This window comes from Malus domestica, chromosome 01 (assembly GCF_042453785.1).
Source record: "Malus domestica chromosome 01, GDT2T_hap1".
NCBI classification, from domain to species: Eukaryota; Viridiplantae; Streptophyta; class Magnoliopsida; order Rosales; family Rosaceae; genus Malus; species Malus domestica.
The window spans coordinates 32,237,473-32,257,336 of NC_091661.1; the positions used below are offsets into that span (position 1 = coordinate 32,237,473).

Genomic DNA, 19,864 nt, shown 5'->3' on the forward strand with positions numbered 1-19,864 from the left:
TATGTTGTTTAACATACTTGAAAAATAGGAAGCCTTAGCCCATGTGGATTTCATGTGAGTTATGTCATTATTTACATGTTAACAGAGATAAACACCTGATCGTATGTATACACCTAACGATATCGAACCTATGAGGGCCACTGCATAGATACTTCATGAATTAAGTATACAGAGTGTTATACTTGTATAACTCCATCAGATATTGTGCATCTAAATTTGGTTACTTGAGAAGAACGGGAAGAAAGGAAAAAAAAAAAAGAAGACCGACATTTATGTTCATGAAGGTGAAATAATTCAAACATCAAACTTCAACGTCTCCAACAATCAACACCTACAAAGCCTGGTATTAACACCAGCAAAGTTTTCCTGTCCAAGTATATTGAATTATAAATCTAAGCCATCTCAAAAGCTGATAAGGTCATCCTTTGCTGGCGTCTGCTGCTTCTTCGGATCTTGGCTTCCTTCAGATGAACTTCCACCTTTCTTGCCAAATATCATCTCATCAAGATCATCCATCATGTCATCGTTGCTCCCTGCATGAACCAAACCTCGAGAAGCAGCTGGTCTTCTAATCAAGGAATCCTCTTTCGCATGACTTGGTGATTCATCAGGCTCCACAGCTACGGGTATCATTGCAGGTTCTGGCGCAGTTGGAACAACTGAAGGCCTGATCAGTTCTTCATACTTGGATAGAGCTTTATGGATCTCATCATTCACATTCAACGCTTCAAACAGCAAGGCCTCGTTCTCTCCAGCTGTCTCTATAATTCTCTGGACAGTGGATAGAGATTGACGGCACTGTTGTACAAGTGTGGTCGTCAACTCATCCTGCCAATGAGACAACAACATTTAATCCATCTCTCTTTTGGTCTAATTCTTATTTCCTAAATATAAATGCATAACTAGTTATTCTTGAACAAAGATACGTAATTGCATAAGAAAACATATGCCCTCATACGGCATCATAATTGCATCAGGTTTTCATATTCCTTGTTGGGCTGACATTGTACAATGAGTTAAATTAGCTTTGAACTGGCTGTCCTCATAGAAGATATCGTCCTAAGGTCAACCCCGTACCACTTGGCTCTAGATTGGATGGGATATGGTCTTATGGAACAGGCTAAGTAGTAAATTCACCTATTTTCAAAGGCCCATTTTAAGTTTGAGTATATAGGTAGTGTCCCTAAAACTGCCTTGCCTAAAAAATCAAAAAGCAAGTAAAATCATATTGATCAGTCGATAACACAAAAAAAAAGTAGTGATATTGAAAGTTCCATGCATCTCACAAAATGTAGGTGACAAAAATCCCATATATTAACAGATTAGATGCAGGAGTCAAAAGAGGATATACAAGTGAGAAAACAAGATAAAAATCACCTGTAAAGCATCTTGTTGGGGTGAAGAGGATAAAACAGAATTAAGTAGCTCAATACTGTTTCTTGCAACATCAAATGCTTCCTTTGGTTGTTCAGCTGTAAAGTTTTGGGCAGCAATCTCAACCGGAATCTGCTGGGAAAAACTAGCATCTGACTCCGAAGCAGAAACTGAACGAGGGGGAGTGAATATTGGTGCCAAACTCTCATTGTCGCGACCGGGAAACCGAATACCCCTTGATCTTAAACTCTGAAATTGAGGTGGTCCAAGCATAAAAGTTTAAGTACCATGAAACCACTTCTTCAAACATCAGAAATATAGATCTAACAACTGCACCACCCAACGCAATGGAGGCTCGAGAAAATCAGATTGTGGATAAGGATAATAACAACCAAAAAACAACATCAGAGCCTCATCCCACTAATGTATGAATCCTAGAACGCCACTGCACTTGGTTTTGCGCCAAGTCTTCCGTGGGTAAGGATTATAGTAGCATAAAAGCCACGTAAATTCTGAATTACTGTATACTTTCAATTTTGAGTGTTACTCAGTTTCTTATTCAACATTAGCGTTGTATTCCTTACCAATAGTAACCTGGCCAGCTAAATTCATTTCTGTTCTCTCTAGTACCATGGCTAAATTGTTTATTTCCTAACATCATAAATCATAGGAAGAATCTTAGGACAAATTGTGATGGCCATCAAATATTTAAGTACTTTGTACTAGTCCAACTAAACTCAGGAGTTACAGAAATGGAATTTGTCTTTAACTATGTTCTAGTCATGAAAAAAACAAGATACCTTGTATGTTTCCTCGTAAACAGGTAAATAGCGGAGCTCACCGGTCGATTCCCCCCATGCTTCGATCAGCATCAAAGCTTTATTGCGATTATTAACAACAGTCTGAGGGTCGTCAATCAGCTTCACCATCTCATCAAGAACTCTCTCCGCTGCTATTTCAGAGAAAGCCTTTTCACAGTTCTTAACACATGTTTCAAGCAGCACTAGCGCAAGGTACTGGACCCTAGGATTCTTCAACATAATCCGCTTTTTTAATCCGCGAATCAATTCAACACTATTAACTCTTTCAGTATTGATCATGTCACATATTTCAAGATTCATAGCCCAGTCAGGTTCTTCGAGTGCTTCTGATGTGGCATCTTCAACGATCTTATCTGCTTGGTTTGGGCCTTGGAAGAGCTCCTTCACCTTAAAGCTGACTGAGCTAAATCCAGCGCTCATTTTTCGACCGACCTCAGTCCCTTCGATCTTGAGGCGCTCACCAAGAGCGCTCACCTTCTCCATCAAATTGTCACTCATCGCGGCAGACCTTTTGACTCTTAAACAAAAACCTTCAAAATTTTTTTTTATGATAATACTAATTAACTGTGTTGCAAAGATGGAAGGATATAATTCTGTTGCGAAGAAAAATATCACATAAGAAGTCAAGTTGATATATTCATCTATCTTTGAGTAACTCAAAACCCAAAAGATGCATAACTCATGAAACAGCGAAATCACAAAAACAAAAAGAATGAAATTGAAAGCAGAAAACTGCGAGGAATATCGACCTTAAACTCTAAAATGAATTGGCAAAGCTGCAACTTTGCTTCCTCGAAATCCCCTTCTTTTCTGGCCTTCAATTTTCTTGACAACCAAACTGAACAGACAACAATTCAAGGAGGTTACTTGAAAGATTCCTAAAATAAAAACCCTACCCATATGCCAAGTTCAAGTCAACAATCCATATTTTAGTTGCTTATGCTCTCTGTTTTTGTTTGATGACTTTTCTTACGCCTTTCTCAGCAAACAAGCAAGTACTATTTATGAAAAAAGGAATCGATCAGACCAGAAACAGTTGTGATGAATGAAAATGAATCCGATTAATATTGGATGGAAACAATATGTAAATAAGAAAATAGAGAGTGAGAAATGAGTGCCTGCTAACCTCCTTCTTTTGTCTCTGGAAGGAAGGAGAATTCTCAAGGAAGCTCTGTCTCTCTGCGAGTATGAGTGGGGGTGGGTTTGGGTTTGGGAGTCTTCCTCTTGAGACGACAAGGCGCAACGACTCTCTAAAGCGAATAAAATCAGTCGGATTTATTCTTAAGTCACCTTCCTTGGAGTTTCAGCCTTTATGCGCCTTTTTATCCCTCTTCTACGCTAGCTAATTAGCTTTACCTTAATATTTGTTTTGTTATTTATTTAAAAAATGATATTATTCGCACTTTCTTATTTAAAAAACGATATTATTTGCATTAAAGGGTTATGAGATTGAGTTAAGTTTTACACTGAATTAGCCATAATAATATAATTCAGATTTAACTTTGAAGAAAATTGGCTAATAGCTTCATTTTACACATGAAGTTTCGTGTTTGAATTTGACATATTTTAATGAAATTTTGATTTTGAATATATAAAAAAATTTCTCATTATTCCTTAAAAGAAAAACAAGAAGTTGAAATTAGTGTAACTTCATTTTATATACAACATGGATTCTAAATTATTTGATTTTTTTTTATGAATCCAGGGTATCCCGCACGTAAGCAAGGACTAATCCCTTGAGCCGAGTCGGATCCCATATGGGGGGCAAGCTCTCCCAATGCTGGTTTATCCATTCACATGGTTCGAACGCGAAACCTAACTTAAGGGAAACAAGCTTCTTACCACTTGAACCACCAAGCATCGGTCAAATTATTTGATTTTAATTTAAAGCTTATACACGTCGTTTACAGGGTCAGCGATGATTCTCTCTCTGGAATGTCTTGTCCGCTACCACCTTCGCTTCCACCTCCATCTCAGAAACCACCACCTTCATCACCTGCTAAGACACCACCAGCACCTTATCAGACACCTCCATATTACTATAATCGTAAGACACTACCGCCGCTACCAGCAACAGATGAATTCTACTTGAATTCAGAATCCATCGATGATAGAAAGAGTACCCTGCTATCTATATACTATTGGGAGCAACAATTCAAGCTCTTTTCATTCTCTCTCTTTTAATCTATTAACTTAATGTGCTTGGACAACTTCGATCAAGTCGTTTGCAAGTTTGCAACACGCTCTGTAAATATTAATTAATTGCGTTGGATATGTGTGTGTATGCTTGTATTGTTCAAACAACCGGTACATGTATAAAACAATTGAAGCTGTACGTAAGCTGTATTTGCGTAGTGTGAATTTATATAAGCTGCAACGAAAGAACGTCAAAATTGTCATTCATAAGAAAATCACACGGACCAGCAATCCCTCCTATTCTAAATTACAACTTCTAATTCCAAACAAACAGGAAAGTGGTACTGCTGCTGCTGCTACTAACCGTGTAATTGTAGAAGAAAGTATCAATTATATTTGCCAGTACTTCAAAGCTTACGCAAATGAGACGATGAACCCCTGATTCTGTGCTAGGCTGGGAAGGTTGCTTTTTAGTAGCTAGCATGGCAGATGTCGGAGGATTGGCTCACTAATGGACCGGACCACTTCCTTCCACTTTCCTTCCACCCTCTTCCTGAGCTGAAACCTTATCAATTGTCTTTTGGCTCACTTCAGTTGCTGCCTTGGCAGCCCTATTAAAAGCACCGGTTACCCACGATGTCCCAGTTAATATGTAATGATTCTTCATGATTGCAGATCCAGCACTACTGACCGTTTGCTCTGCAGCTGAAAACACAACCTTGGTCTTCTCAGAAACCTGAAACCTTTCATCCATTTGCTTCACCTTATCATTTACCATGCTTGTGCCAGCATTAAGTTTGTCAGTGAAACCAATCTTTTGGTCCAAAGCAGAAACTGTGGCCGTCGCAGTGGAACTAAGCTGGTGTTTCTCATCAAAGGCCTTTGCCTTGTTGATCGCATCTTTTCCCAAAATGAATCCTTTGGCGAGCATGCTGCTCACGACATCCTCTGCATTGTGTACAGCAGATTGCACACCACCAGGACTTACATTTTCCGTTGCCTGAGGAGGATGAACAACTGAACACCGTCAGAAGCAATTATTATTGTTGTTAGAGGAAAAGTGCCCTTAGAAAATAATATTACAGTCGGAAGTGCTGAAGCCACAGCAGCTGGAAGCTTGTAATCTGGAGCCAGATCTATGGTAACGGACTGATTGACAATTGTTGCTCCCTGAAAGATAACACACATAATTGAGAAAACCAGACGAGATCGCAACAAAACTGATTAAGAGTGTCAGAATATCAGACTCTCCCCAAATTCCAGTAGATACATAAGTTTACAACAAAAATAGTCCAAACTCCGGAATCAAAAGTTATACAAAAAGAAGGGAAAAAGGACAAGAAGAGAAAAAGAAAACTAAAAAAGCGTTGAGAAGTGAATGACCGAAAGAAGCACTGAAGTTTCTGCCCCCTTGAAATCCTTGAAGGTAACATATGCAACCTGAGACCTCTCGTTGTCGCTGCAATAAAGAAGAAAAGAATTCAACTTTCTGCGTCACAATGTGTTTAATTAAGAGAAGAGTAAACAGAAAAGGGAGGGAGAAAAAAAAAAAGCAACCCTTGAATTTCAATGTATTCAACTTCACCGGAGAAGGAAAAGAAATCCTTTAAATCATGTTCCGTTGCAGCTAGGGAGACATTGCTAACTTTCAATGTCCTTATCTGTCAGTCATGTCAAAGTGTGAGAGAATGCATGTAAGCATGAAAGTGGAGTGACTGGAGTTTGGAGATTGGAAAATTTACAACTTGGCCGTGCCAAAAATTGGATCGGATTAAAGAAAACAAACAAAACGTAGAAAAAGGGAGAGGATCAGAGGGACAACCAGCAAAAATGTTATAAGGGGATGTGTTCCTAAATGCAAGCAGCACTGAAAGACTCACACAATTCAGATTCCACAACAAATTTTCTATCTGAAATCATCAAAATTTGTAAATGAAGAACAAAAACAAAGCGTAAAATCATAATGTAGATCAAACATTCAAAACCAATTTTATAATTTGGTAACGATATTTATTTAAGCAGGGAAATCAACAAAACTGAACAAAAGTATATATACAAAAAAAAAAAAAAAAAAAAAGAAGACAAAAAATGACCTCCATCAAATTGAAGGCGTGTTTGCAGTTTGCTTGATTCTACAGATTCCAGAGAAGAAAGAAAAACACGGAGAGAGAGAGAGAGAGAGGGCAAACGGTTATTTGGGAGGGAGGGATGCATGGCAAAGTGTGTTAACTTATGAGGCAGTCAGTTGCTACCAATTGGGCTGACTCAATCCAACGCTATAAAATTGTGGGCTTATTAATTAAGGCCTCAAGCCTTCAACAGCAGTTGTGCCGTGGTCCGTTGACTAACAAAGCAACGTCGTATGGTGGGGGTCCCACCCGCGGACTGGGGAGAGAGAGAGAGTCGGTGTCTAAGTCAGAGATATTTTTAAGTATGATCGGTACAAGGGATGGTACATCAGGTGCAGTGACTGATGCATTGAGAGGTGGAGGGTCAGCTGACCCCCCAAACTTCGGTAAACGTCTATGGATACTTTGGGTGTTGACCCTCCAAACTTTGGTGAATATTCATGGATACTTTGGGTGTTGCCCTTTCGAAGATGAGAGTTGACTTCATACACGCTCTCCAACTGACTTCAAAGCCTACCAAGACTCGTTAAATGTCCATTGATACCTTGAGTGTTGTCCTTTCGAAGATTAGAATTGGTTTCATACACGATCTCCAACTGACTTCAGGCCTACCAAAACTCGGTAAATGTTTATGAATATCTTGGGTGCTACCCCTTGCATACATTAACATATGTGCAATATGTCTTTCCAAATGACTTTAAGCCTACCAAGACTCGATGAAATTGAGATATGCATGCTATTTTTGGTAAAAAAATTTGCGCTCTATTCTTACTGACCCCCTAATATTATTTCTTAGATTCGCCACTGACCACGTGTTATTATACAAATTGTGTAATATGTGTGCTAAAAAGTTAATAACTTAAAAAATAAAATTTTTTACAAATTTCATTAAAACGAGTAATGTACCATTTGTCATCCGTCATGAAAATTTATCGTATAAGTCTTCCTTGCTTGCGGAATAGCATGGTTTGACCTGTCCTTTCCTTTGAAGTAGAGGTGAATTTTGATTTGAGAGGAGAAGAAGAAGCGATTGGATTGGATATTTGGACTGATTCAACTCTATTATTTATTCTAAGTTGTAACACAAACAACCAAACCAAACCAAACCAACGAAATTTCCTTCCTGAGTCTTTGACTGCACCAAACCACCAAACACCGCAACCCCCATAACCCCCATAACCCCAATACAAGCAACGCAGAAAGAAACAAAGAACAAAAGGAGGAAGAATGAGTTTCCAAGATCTCGAGGCTGGTTCTTCTCCCCAACAGCAACACCAACAACGACGACCTTTCGTTTACTCGAATGCGATTCAGAACCAGCAGCAAAATCGAAGTCAAAATCTTTACGAGCCGTCCCAGGCCCTGTCTGCCGGGATTTTCCAAATCAACACCGCCGTATCCACTTTTTACCGCCTCGTCAATTCCCTCGGCACCCCGAGAGACACCCTTCAACTCCGAGACAAGCTGTCAGTACTACTTTTCATATTCCATTTTCTTCTTCTTAATAATTCTTCCCCTCTTTTCAACTTCTTATTAGGTTTGTATGATTAGACATATTATTTGCTTAATTGATTGATTGATTGTACGTTAATGAGAGCTATCAACGTTCCAACCTAATTCACTGTTTATCTCAATGGGAAATTGGCACTTGGCACTGGCAGGCATAAGACAAGGGCGCATATTGGGCAGTTGGTGAAAGATACTTCAGAAAAACTCAAGCAAGCTAGTGAAACTGATCACCATGCCCAAGTTACTGTAAGCATTCAATTCATTTTACTTGTCTAACTATGTAAGTTGTCATTATCGGACTTCACCCCTTTTGGCTGACAAACTGCAGGTTGTCAAGAAGATTGCGGATGCTAAGCTTGCAAAGGATTTCCAGGCCGTACTTAAAGAATTCCAGAAGGCTCAGAGGCTTGCAGCTGAAAGGGAAACAACATATGCTCCCTTTGTTCCCAAAGATGTTCTTCCATCCAGGTATTATCTTATCACATGTTGTTACTGGGAGGAACACACTTTAACACAAGCATTGGAGTTTCTATAAAGTGTAAACTTGCACGTCTAAGTTTACGTATTTCTTCTCGAGGATTTAACTCTAATTTTCTCCATTACTTGCATCTTCTACTCATCAATGCCTTTCATCATATTGTGCAGTTATCATGCCCATGAGCAGGAGATGAGTTCTTCTAGGAGTTCTAAAGACCAAGCTCTTCTTCTAGAATAAAAAAGGTGGGCAACTTAATATACTTCCATAAATTGAGAAACTTCTGTTATTTCTATCTATAATACCCTGAACGAAAATTTTTCATCCTAAAACCAAAGAAATCTTTGAGTTTCTAGATAGTCAAGTAAAAGAGTCACTTCCCTTAAAAGGAAAGAAATACCTTCTTAACTAGTTAAGGGATTTTTCTTTTGTGCCTGATCATAAAGGATCTCCATTTCCTCGATTACATTGTTAAACGGATTGTGTTAAGCCATCTTATAGTTTTGCGAGCTTTGATAGGCCAGATGAATGTATCTTCTTCCCATGGAGATGTTTTCCCTTTTTTTTCTTAATTTTTTTTTATGGAAACACATTTTCTAACTGCATGAGGTTCTCTAGTAATTTGGACTTGCCCTGAAAACTAGTTATTGCCTTTGATGTTGAGTGCCTATCGTGATGCAACTGGAATCCATGGTTAAGTTATAGATTTGATATGTTGTATGCAGACAAGAGGTTGTACTTGCAGACAATGAGATTGCATTCAATGAAGCCATTATTGAAGAAAGGGAGCAAGGGATCCAAGAAATTCAACAACAGATCAGCGAGGTTAATGAGATTTTCAAAGATCTAGCTGTCCTGGTCCATGATCAAGGAGCTATAATCGGTTAGTCCAGTTTCTGTTCATTGTTACATAGAAATTGAATTTGTGTTTGTTGAGTCACTTGTACATTGTGTGCCCTACTTTGAAAGACGCTGTCTGTACATGTGTGTGTTTTCAGATGATATTGGTGCGAACATTGAGAACTCCCACGCTGCAACCGTGCAAGCAACCTCCCACCTTGTGAAAGCATCTAAGACCCAAAGATCTAATTCATCCCTGGTAATTTTCTTTTCCTTCCAACACATGAACCCGTTTCCTGTTTTCTCTTGTTTTGTGTGTTCAACTCCAAGATTAAGTTGCTATAAAAAACTTTAACCAAAGGGTGCAATATATAGGCTGGATTGACATACATAATTGGTTAATTTCTTTATTTCGGTTATTACTATATAAAGCATTGGATTCATAGAGGTTACTAATTATTTGTGTTATTTGGGCAGACGTGTTTGCTGTTGGTGATATTTGGAGTCATCCTCATCATTGTGATTATAGTTGTCATGGCTTGAGCAGTGATCAAAAGGAATGATATATAAAGTATTTCCTTGCAAGAACAAATCTTTTCCTTGTCTTGTCTCCTATCCTCTCCTCTCCTCTCCTCTCCTTCAGCTTTGAGCTGGGTCTGATGCTAAGGCCGAATGACTCGGACTCAACCCTTGGTGTTGGAGTGGCTGGCATCCTCGTCGGCTGTAAACAAAATGCACAGTTACTATGTATACGTGGGGTATAGAACCTTCCCCAAGACTAGAAGCATAGAGTCAGCAAACAAATGTATTTATCATTTTTTTCTCCTTAAACTAATGATGTATTTATCTTTTTTTTTTTTTTTAAGGTAGTGATTTTCACACGTTTTATTTTTTCCTTTTGTAGTCAAATCCTTCTTGCTTATATCATGTTTCAGTCTTTTGATTCTCTTTTAATATATTCAGTTCAGAGGCTAGAAAAAGAAATGGAGGAATGCAGGGGAGAAATGGAGTTCAAAAATCACTTCCTTTTTAATAGATATGTACATATGATGAAAAATTAAATAAAATCCTATGCATTCTTATTTTCTACAACCAAACATGCCCTTAATTTTTACGAAGAAGAAAAAAAGTAAATAAAAAGGAAAGCTTGTCTCTTAGCAGGCAAAACAAGTAGTAAGAATAGCCCATTCCAAGATTGTTATTGTAATCCCATTTGAGAGTAAGAGTTGAGCCCAAGAACCTCAACCCAGCGCATCTTTTTTTTTTTTTTTTTTTTTTTTTTTTTTTTTTTTAACACATAATATTATTTACGTTAAAGAGGTGAGTAAACAATAACTACTGATAATATGGTTCAAATTTACATTTAAACATCGGAAATAGTAAGCGGCTCAGCCAAACCCATCTTGAAAAGCGAAGAATAAAGAAAAAGAATAAACTAAAAACAAGGGAACAAGTTCCTTGCTGCAAAGTCTTGGTCTCTTGGATTGGAATTTTGATGGATGGATGTTACCTTGTTCGACGGAGCTGAGCTGAGACGACAAACTCAGTGGATTCCAAATCACCATTTTCTCTGAGAAACCCATCCGTCCTTCCTTCCGGCGTCTCGGCCACCCACCCCACCAAGGTTACCTGCCTGAGATCTCTCATCTGGGTTTGCTTTCTGTCTTATAATTTTTTTTATCAAATTATTCATCAGGTCAGGAATTACTTGTTAATATTCTTTTATTTTCTGTTGAATAAGAATTAACCTTGTTTCTAAGAATTCAAATCGATTCCATTCGATTCAATTTGTACACGATGATGTGATTTCTTTCTTTTGTCTTTGCACTTCGTGTAATGTTATCTGTTGTCCATGACAATTCGTCATTCCTCCAAACTTTGATTTGATGCACTTGAAGAATTGACCTTGTTTCTTGTCGCCTTTGGTCTCTCTCATCGTAACGTGTTCTTCTTACAGTTACAGGCCTTCCCAAGTTTCCAGTTCATAGAATTCGATTCAATTTGACCATTTCACGATTTCCCAACTACTCAATTGCCCTCTTCTCTTGTGTCTACTTAAGTATTATTATATCATGTTGTTAATTCCAAATATATCGTCTTCATTATCTTGACTTGATTATACAAGATCCCTGTCTGTATTCAACTCCCCTAAACCTTTTCTGATAATCTTTCTTCTGGAATAAACTTCAAGACTTGATTCTTTGGTAAGACAATAACAATGGCATCCCTATTTCACTCTGCAGGTCGCGTCTCAAGAGTCCGGTAACTTTCCCACTCATTGTCAAGGTAATACTTGTTGTACCCATGAATTTGTGTTTCACCTGTATTCCAGTAACAGTGCATAAGCATGCCTGCTCTGAAATAGATCTTGTGCTTATTATCTTGGCAAACAATGCCATTACCTTCCACATGGTACACTACACACCTTCAACGGTAGTAGATAATGTACTCAACTTGTTACTCTCAATTTGCTTTTCCATACGATACACAAATTTACCCCTCTTTTTTTTTAATTTTTTTTTTATCAATTCTGGGAACAACAGAGTTACATTCAAACCTGTGCATGTCGTATTGCTTTTTGTATTTATGATTTGCAAACATGAAAATTATTGGAAGGCGTCTTTCCTTTTGCAGTTGACGTAAACTACTGCATGGCCTCTGTGGCTGATGTGGCATAAATGGAAGGAGAAGTTCATGAGCAAATTATCCAAGTATATCAAGTATTTGCTGGGGATTGACAACACAATCCCAATGGTGAACCCAAAACTTCCCCGTCGTCCAGCCATATCCTATAGGCCTATACAACCTTCTGACCTTGAGATCTTAGAGAAAATCCATGACGATTTATTTCCCATTAGGTACGTAATCTCATTCGCTACTTTCTCATGGCCATGTTCTTTGCTACCATGACACAGCTTTGTACAAAAGGTTTTGCCAATCTCTCTACAGGTACGAGGCTGAGTTTTTCCAAAATGTCGTCAATGGACATGATATTGTGTCATGGGCAGCTGTTGATCGAAGTCGTCCAAATGGTCAAGGTGATGAACTTATTGGATTTGTAACCGCACGAATTGTTCTTGCAAGAGAAAGTGAGGTGTGTCCTCTATATTCCTAGCCTCTTTCTTTCCTGTGTGATTCTGTGGGGAGGAATCACCCTAACCGTAAATTATTGTGGTTATTATTTGGTCTTTCTGGTTTAACTGAAGTCATTGGAAAATTGGGAGTACTTATAGAGTTCAACATTCCAGATTTTGCAAGTATATGGAAGTATGGTTTGCCGCATTGTTTTGTTCAATTTTCCTGAATTACCCTAACTCTTTTATAAAAAAACGATTGGTGTTGTAGATAGGGGATTTGCTCAGTTTCGACTCATCAAATTCAGATCAGACATTAGTCTACATTTTGACACTGGGAGTAGTAGAATCTTTCAGAAATCTTGGCATAGGTAAAAGCTTGTCTCTTTATTGTTATGGAGTCTAAGACTTTCTTTCACTACATGGTAATTTGTTTCCCTTGGACTTGCAGCTTCAGCACTTATTCGTGAGGTCATAAAATATGCCTCAAGTATTCCAACCTGCAGAGCAATTTACTTGCATGTCATTTCTTACAATAATTCTGCAATCCATTTGTACAAGAAAATGTCATTCATGTGTGTCAGAAGGTTGCAAGGCTTTTACTTGATCAATGGTCAGCATTATGATTCATATCTGTTTGTGTACTATGTAAATGGTGGCCGATCTCCTTGCTCGCCATTGTAAGTATAACACGCTTCATTTTTGGTTCATTCTGATATGCCATGTTGTTATATATGGAGATAATATTTTCCTTCTTTAATAAAAAGATGATTGCAGATTTGTAGAGAATAAATTTCTGAACATTTTGGCTACCTGCAGTGGAAATGTTTAGCTCGCTCGTTTCACCTACGGCATGGATTTTCATTCTTTAGAGGCAATGTGAATATATAAACAAGTTTAAAAAATTAGGAGAAGACGTAACAAAAACCAGGAATTTCAATTAACTTATGTTATTGATGTGCATTGATCTGCTAGATGTTGGTATCTTGAATTCCTGAAGTTGGAAGTTATTATACTTGTACGTCCAGCTATTTAAAACATAGAGTTTACATGTTTTTGTTGAAATTCCTCGGCAAAATGATGCAGGGAAAAAAGGATTCTCTGGTAGAAGAAAATAAGAACCGTGCATTAGCAGATAAAACCATAGCATAGATGCATGTGACATTCTGGTTTTATTTACCTGTCGAAAATAAAGTCTCCGTCTTGTCAAGTACTTCTAAACTGATCAGGTTATTGATTGTTGTTTTGGGATTGTTTTATGTTGCAGGGAGCTGGTTACAGGGACGCTGAATTTTATGAGGAATGGTCTTAAGTCTGTGTTTGCAATGCTACGGAAGAATGAAGACAGGAAGGTGTCAAAGTGGGCAAAATGTAAAGAAAACCATAGCCTTATATCGACCGGACCAAACAGGAGAAACCTGACTGCGGCAGAGTGTACAGGGTACGAGTGTGTTTGATTTGTTTGTTCATATTAGAAGTTGGATCGACAGACAGAGAGAGACGGAGAGATGAGCAATGAGCGAGCAGGAGGGGAGGTTATGTTGATGCAAAGTTATAAAACGTTGCTTTGCCCCTATGCTTTCTGTTTAAACCATACCAATAGACATTTTACATTTTAAATTACAGCGGAATAACGTCCCCGATGTAATAAACGTTGTTGTGTTGTGTTGTGTTGTAGTTGGATGAAGTTAATTAAGTACAAGAAGCAGGGCGTCACTCGTGAGATCCTTGATTACTTGTTATTTTCTTCTTTGTTGATCTCTTAAGTTATCCTCTACCACACAATAGTTACTTTTTTTCTTTATGAAATGTCGACTCGCGTATGTTATAAGATTTAGGACGAGATCATCTCACCGTCACTGGTAAGCTAAATAAAACATTACTTCGCCTCCAGCCTCTGGCCTCCGGCCTCCTAGAGTGAAAAAACCTGAAAATTCTTGGAGGGCACGCAAGTATGTGTTGTCCAGAATGTAAATGGCAGGGGCCTCCAAATGTATCCAAGCAATCTTCGAATCGAACAGAACCAAATCAATCGATGAAGAAGAAGAAGAAGAAAAATAATAATAATTAAGTTTCCCTTCTCCTCCCCCATCCCCATCCCTAACCCCAACTAAAAATAGTCTACTCATCTTTAATTGGCGGAAATAGAAACAAAATTAGTGTATGATCAAGTCTTCTGGTGTGTCCGTTAATTAAGTAATGAAATATTTGGAGGGAGAGTTGCCCTTAATTTGTGGAGCGGGGGAAACTCAGCCTCCAGCCTCACACATGCATGCATGCATGTTTCTTGCGATTAATATGTGTGTGTGTATATATATATATATAGATAGGGGTGAGGTACAGAAAAGAAGAAACCACATAAACTTGGAATTGAAGAAAAAATAACAAAAAACAAGGAATAAATTTATAATGACAGCATCATCTTCTCTCCCAGCGATGGGTAATCGCCTGGGGAACCGTCAGCTTGCAGCCCTCGCTCTCTGCCTTGTATTGCTCCTCGATGTTACTACCACCACGTTGGTATTGGCCTCCAAAAAGGGAAAAGGCGGCGGAGGCGGACATGGCAAAGGCGGCGGTGGCGGACATGGCAAAGGCGGCGGTTCAAATAAAGGTGCTGCAAAGAAACATGGCGGTCCACAAAAAGGTGGTGCACATGGAACTGCTGGCGCTAAACCCGGTGGTGCTAAGCCAACTCCAACTCCAAACGCTGTTGGTGCAGCACCTGCTGCCGGCGGCACCGTCCCAGCACCTGGCACTGTTGGCGCTAATCCAAATCCAATTCCAAACGCTGGTCCAGGTGCTTATCTAACTCCAATGCCAAACGCTGGTGGTGCTTATCCAATTCCAATTCCAGACGCTGGTGGTGCAAATCCAATTCCAATTCCGGACGCTGGTGGTGCAGCACCTGCTGCTGGCGGCACCGTCCCAGCACCTGGAACTGCTGGCGCTAAACCCGGTGGTGTTAATCCAACTCCAACTCCAACTCCAAACGCTGGTGGTGCAGCACATGCTACCGGCGGCACCGTCCCAGCTCCTGGAGTTGGCGGACCCATCACATACCACGGAGGGCCTCTGATGACCGGCAACATTAACCTTTCCATCCTATTTTACGGTGAGTTCAAATCCGAACAGAGGGAAGTGATTCGGACTTTCCTGAGGTCCCTCGAGAACACGGAGAACGATCACGTCGCGGCGGTGCACAGGTGGTGGGACATCGTCGAGAGCTACCAATTGTTCGCTAGTCCAACCCCCGGTAAAGGTACCCCACCCAAACTCCGCATCAAGGTGGGGACCCAGCAGAGCGACGACAAGTACTCGATTGGAAAAGTGATAACCTATGAGTTCATCAAGAGACTGTTAAAGAAGGCCGACTCCGGAAAGCCCAACACTATTACCGTGATCTTTACCGGGAGCCAAGTGACGGTGCACAGCTTGTGCCGTGGCAGATGCTACGAGCATGGCTTGGTTGAGAACAGACCCTACATCGTCGTCGGCAACCCCGAAATCTTGTGCTCCGGGAGTTGCGCTTGGCCATTCCAGAGGCTGGACTACGGTACTCCTAATCAAGTGCCGGTGAAGCCCCCCAACGGCGACATGGGCATTGACGCCATGGTCGTCCACTTCGCCTCCGCCTTGGCTTCCGCCGTCACCAACCCATTCAACACTGGATTCTTCAAGCCGGGACCCAAGAGCGACCCCATCGAAGCCGTCACAGCCTGCGAAAACATCTTCGGAAGCGGCGCCGTCCCAGGCCAGACCGGCAAGGTTGAGGTCGACCCCGCTACCGGTGCCTCCTACAATGCCATCGGAGAGAATGGTATGAAGTTCATGCTCCCGGCCGTCTGGGACCCACGAACTTCTTCCTGCTGGACCTCCATGTAATGTAATTTATCTCATCAAAAAATGCTACTCTTACTATATATTTATACCGAGTCCTGAGTCCTGAGTCCTGACTGAGGACAGTACTTCAATTCCCCCAGTCCCATGGTCCTGAGTCCTGACTGAGGACAGTACTTCAATTCCCCCAGTCCCATGATGATCAGGTATTAATTAATGCTTGATCCATGTAATTTTTCCCTTTTTGTTTATGATTTAATTGTCCACCTGACATGATTACTGGCCATGCATGCATGCATGACGACCTAGTGTCATTTATGAAACTGAGATCAATTGCAATTTTCTTCTCCTTCTTTCCTTTAGTCTTATTCATCCTTCACATTAATTCATTTGATGTTCCCAAATCAATTTGGTTTTTTTTTTTTTGGTACTGTAATTTTTAGTTCATTGCACAAATAGTGGAAATCACATGTCGAAATATTAGTGGACAAAGATAAACCGAAAAAGTACATGGGGAAAATAAATAGCAAAATACTAGTGGAGCCAAGCGTTATCAAAGATTATAAGGGTGAGTTTGTTGCATCGGATTATCTCAGATTGAATTAACTTCAAAGACTAAGTTAGACTGACTTAGAATTAACTAAGTTGTATACTGACTTAGAATAAATTAAGTTGTATAAACTTAGTGAAACGTTTAGTGAAGTATTGGACTAAGCATGATTGACCTAAAAAATGAAATCCAGCTTCATGCGTCATACCTAACCTGAGAAAACCATTTTCAATAAGCCATTAACAAAATTAATTCCAAGTTGCTAAATTTGCTTCTCAAAATTTCAGAATCTGAAGAAACAAACAAGATCCATTTATTGACGAAGCTAAAGCTAGCTCCTTGGACATCAATTCCTCAAAATTTTAAGGAAAATGCAAAAGCCAGTTGAATAATGTCATCACCCTAAACTCAAACTCTAAGTAACTTATAAGGAATTTTCCGGCCCAATCTGCATCACTATAGGCTCTTAAATCCGAATCCCCCTTTCTATAAATAAGATCAAAAGACATAGTACCCTTTTAAGTACTTCAATAATATTTTTACAACAACAAAATGAATGTAATTAGAGTTTTCTTTATTTTCTAAGTAATTACTCTTAATTAAAATAAAAATTATGATGAGTCGATACTTCGAATTATATTTCCAATGTAGGACATTCAACTTCCTCCTGAGCAAAAAGTGGGCAAACAAATGAATTTCGGAGTGATTTCAATTGGAGGATGTTCATTAGTCTTTCAACTTTATCATATCAAAGTATCATATTTTTCTACCAAGCAGTTTATGTATGGAGAAGAAATAAAAGAGCAGCGCGCAATGCTGTCAAAGTGACATTTTGAGCTTATTTGGGCTTTCTGGCATCCAAGATGATGTCTTTTGGGTTCAAGGCCTTCTGCAGTTATGTTCGGGACGTCCTAAGCTTTAATTCAAGTCGTTTTGGGCCTGTCTTGGAGCCCTGAATATCCATAAACGTGGGATTCTTTGTGGCTGGCCATATTTCCTAACGTTATAATAGGAATGTATTTCCTAATTATCTTATTCTGCTATGTTTCCTAGTTTTAGAAGACTTTCTTTCTAGTAAAGATTTTATTATGTAGTAGTATAAATAAGGCTATTTAGCCATTAGGGTTTTAGAGAGAAGGAGCATCGATTTGGAGAACTTAGCTAGGCTTTGAGGATTTGTATTGTTCCTTCAAGGTGTTTTCTATCATTTTTCTATTTTCAATAATATATTGTTTTATGATTGTTCGTAACTAATTCTCTTTTGCTAGGGCTAGGCCACGAGCTTTAGCAAGAATATGTAGTTTCTTTTCAATTGACTTATGATATTATGCATGCAAGTTTGAATTATTAATCACCGTAACTATCTATTTGTCTTAATGCTTGATCACCATTAGGATACTTAGAAAATAATTTTGATGCAGTTTTGGTCGGAGATCGGTCCCTGAAATTGACGAAGACTTCTTGTGGTTAATATGTGCAAGTTCACTTAGGATGAATACCACATCTTAAGGGTTGCATGGTTTTTCAGAGGGTTTTCATGAAACTTAATGCGTTAAGCATGTTTAGATTTGATCTGAATACCACAAACGGATTGCATGTTTGATATACCCTATATGTTAGGGGTCCAAGTAGGCATACTTTAGGAAAACCTAACCTTCAGAATATGCATGTGTAAGTCATAAGTAATTGAAAGAATTACATATGATTGTTAAGGTGATGACGGAGTGCTTTTACAATTCAATTTTCAAAAACCATTTTCTTTTAGTTTATTTTATTTTGCTGATTTATTTAATTATTTCTATTAAATTCGTTTTTATTACTTTAAATCACAAAATCAACCTTTTCTCGAACTTTGTTTTAAGTAATTAATTAAGATTTGGTTTGACATAATATTCATTCAATTTATGTAGAGAACGACCTTATTAGAGACGACTATACTACGATTACCTTGTACTCTTGCAAGTATTTTAAGTGTTTTTGTCCCTACTTTTGCAAGTGGTAAAAATCCCCATCATTTTACTTATTCATCTTACTTGTATTCTAGGCTACCGTTTAGATTTCCTTAATTCATAGTATATCTCTTTTGTATGGAGAAGAATAAGGCATTCCGAATTGTGTGTGATTAGTAGAGAATTTTGAAATTTAACCTTAAACTTTTTTTATCCTGGAAGTGAACTTTTATCAAAATTGGAACATTGGTCTCTGAGTTTTAGCTTAATTGAAGCTTTGATTCCTGAAATCGTCATATAGCAATAATTCTTTTAAGTAATTCTTAAAATCTCTGCCAAGCAAAAACCTTAATTCATTCATCTGGAACAATAAAAAAAAAAACCACGGAGTGGATATGCGGAAGTGATGATAAATATACGTTGACTAAGCATGCAAAATGGCCTGGTTTGGATAATGCAATTGCTTCATATATATTATTAATTCTATTTCAGAAAAAGGGAAAGTACGTACGTACACGACCAGCAAGCAAGCAGTTAGCAGTACTCGCTTAATTTGGTCATGCCATGATTTATTCGTAGTACAGTAATTGAATTTTAGAGCAAAATTAACCTTTTTAATTGTTCCACATGCATGCATGCTTACAATTATATATATGCTAATCAACTTTCTATCTACAAGATTCATTCTCATCTGAAAATGAGATATAAGGAAGTCCAAGGTAGAACCCAGATGAGGCTTTACCTTGCCGGGATGAATTTTGATACCTCCCAAAATTAATACTACTGCGTGCTCTGAAATTGTATACAACTGCCTTTTAAGTTTTAACCTTGCTACCTATTCGCATGCCTTGGCGTTACGTAACATTCTTACCATTGCTTATGAATTCAAATCAGTATATAAGAAAAAGTATGTCCTATCTAGCTAGGCCGCCTTTTTATATTCTTTTAGTCGACTTCCTCTTCTTTTTTTTTTTCTTTTTTTCTTTTTTTTTTTATCATTTCCCACACACCATCTAATTAATTAATTAATTAGACTAATTAATCTTCTTTTTTGTGTGTGTTACTAAATAGAACTCATGAGATAAAAATGGTCGCCCAATAAACTATATAATAACGCCCAGCATACACACTACTATCTTTTTAATTAACCCCCGCACACATTGACTACTA

At 38.6% G+C, this 19,864-nt stretch overlaps 5 protein-coding genes across 14 annotated transcripts; 3 read left to right on the forward strand and 2 right to left on the reverse strand.

Annotated features, from left to right (window-relative positions):
• Positions 1-269: 269 nt before the first annotated feature.
• Positions 270-3,507, reverse strand: LOC103444867 (TOM1-like protein 1). Of its 9 annotated transcripts, none has more exons than XM_070821313.1 (5): positions 3,322-3,507; positions 2,945-3,193; positions 2,175-2,703; positions 1,378-1,623; positions 270-828 (listed from the first exon to the last, which is right to left on the reverse strand). In XM_070821313.1, exons 3-5 carry the CDS (start codon positions 2,691-2,693, stop codon positions 403-405), a joined length of 1,191 nt encoding a protein of 396 aa, XP_070677414.1. In that variant the 5' UTR covers positions 2,694-2,703; positions 2,945-3,193; positions 3,322-3,507; the 3' UTR covers positions 270-402. The 9 variants fall into 9 exon arrangements, with proteins under 9 accessions (XP_070677414.1, XP_070677385.1, XP_008382070.1 ...); XM_070821284.1 differs by having other exon boundaries at positions 2,175-2,725; XM_008383848.4 differs by having other exon boundaries at positions 2,945-3,033; positions 3,322-3,492.
• A 1,070-nt stretch (positions 3,508-4,577) lies between these two features.
• On the reverse strand, positions 4,578-6,536 carry LOC103444858 (binding partner of ACD11 1-like). Its single transcript, XM_008383807.3, has 5 exons — positions 6,425-6,536; positions 5,889-5,992; positions 5,715-5,790; positions 5,415-5,501; positions 4,578-5,331 (listed from the first exon to the last, which is right to left on the reverse strand). The coding sequence occupies exons 1-5, from the start codon at positions 6,428-6,430 to the stop codon at positions 4,840-4,842; spliced, it is 765 nt and encodes a 254-aa protein (XP_008382029.3). The 5' UTR covers positions 6,431-6,536; the 3' UTR covers positions 4,578-4,839.
• A 911-nt stretch (positions 6,537-7,447) lies between these two features.
• Positions 7,448-10,221, forward strand: LOC103444954 (syntaxin-21-like). Its single transcript, XM_070821355.1, has 7 exons — positions 7,448-7,926; positions 8,122-8,215; positions 8,298-8,437; positions 8,615-8,689; positions 9,170-9,327; positions 9,443-9,543; positions 9,762-10,221. Exons 1-4 carry the CDS (start codon positions 7,688-7,690, stop codon positions 8,682-8,684), a joined length of 543 nt encoding a protein of 180 aa, XP_070677456.1. The 5' UTR covers positions 7,448-7,687; the 3' UTR covers positions 8,685-8,689; positions 9,170-9,327; positions 9,443-9,543; positions 9,762-10,221.
• On the forward strand, positions 9,049-9,827 carry LOC139187613 (syntaxin-22-like). Its single transcript, XM_070814664.1, has 4 exons — positions 9,049-9,053; positions 9,170-9,327; positions 9,443-9,543; positions 9,762-9,827. Exons 1-4 carry the CDS (start codon positions 9,049-9,051, stop codon positions 9,825-9,827), a joined length of 330 nt encoding a protein of 109 aa, XP_070670765.1.
• Positions 10,222-10,487: 266 nt separating the features above from the next.
• Positions 10,488-14,100, forward strand: LOC103444940 (histone acetyltransferase MCC1-like). 2 transcript variants are annotated; one of them, XM_008383915.4, is made up of 7 exons: positions 10,488-10,908; positions 11,528-11,570; positions 11,919-12,142; positions 12,234-12,378; positions 12,630-12,729; positions 12,810-13,038; positions 13,626-14,100. In XM_008383915.4, exons 3-7 carry the CDS (start codon positions 11,952-11,954, stop codon positions 13,813-13,815), a joined length of 855 nt encoding a protein of 284 aa, XP_008382137.1. In that variant the 5' UTR covers positions 10,488-10,908; positions 11,528-11,570; positions 11,919-11,951; the 3' UTR covers positions 13,816-14,100. The 2 variants fall into 2 exon arrangements, with proteins under 2 accessions (XP_008382137.1, XP_070677440.1); XM_070821339.1 differs by having other exon boundaries at positions 10,671-10,935.
• The last annotated feature ends 5,764 nt before the right edge of the window (positions 14,101-19,864 follow it).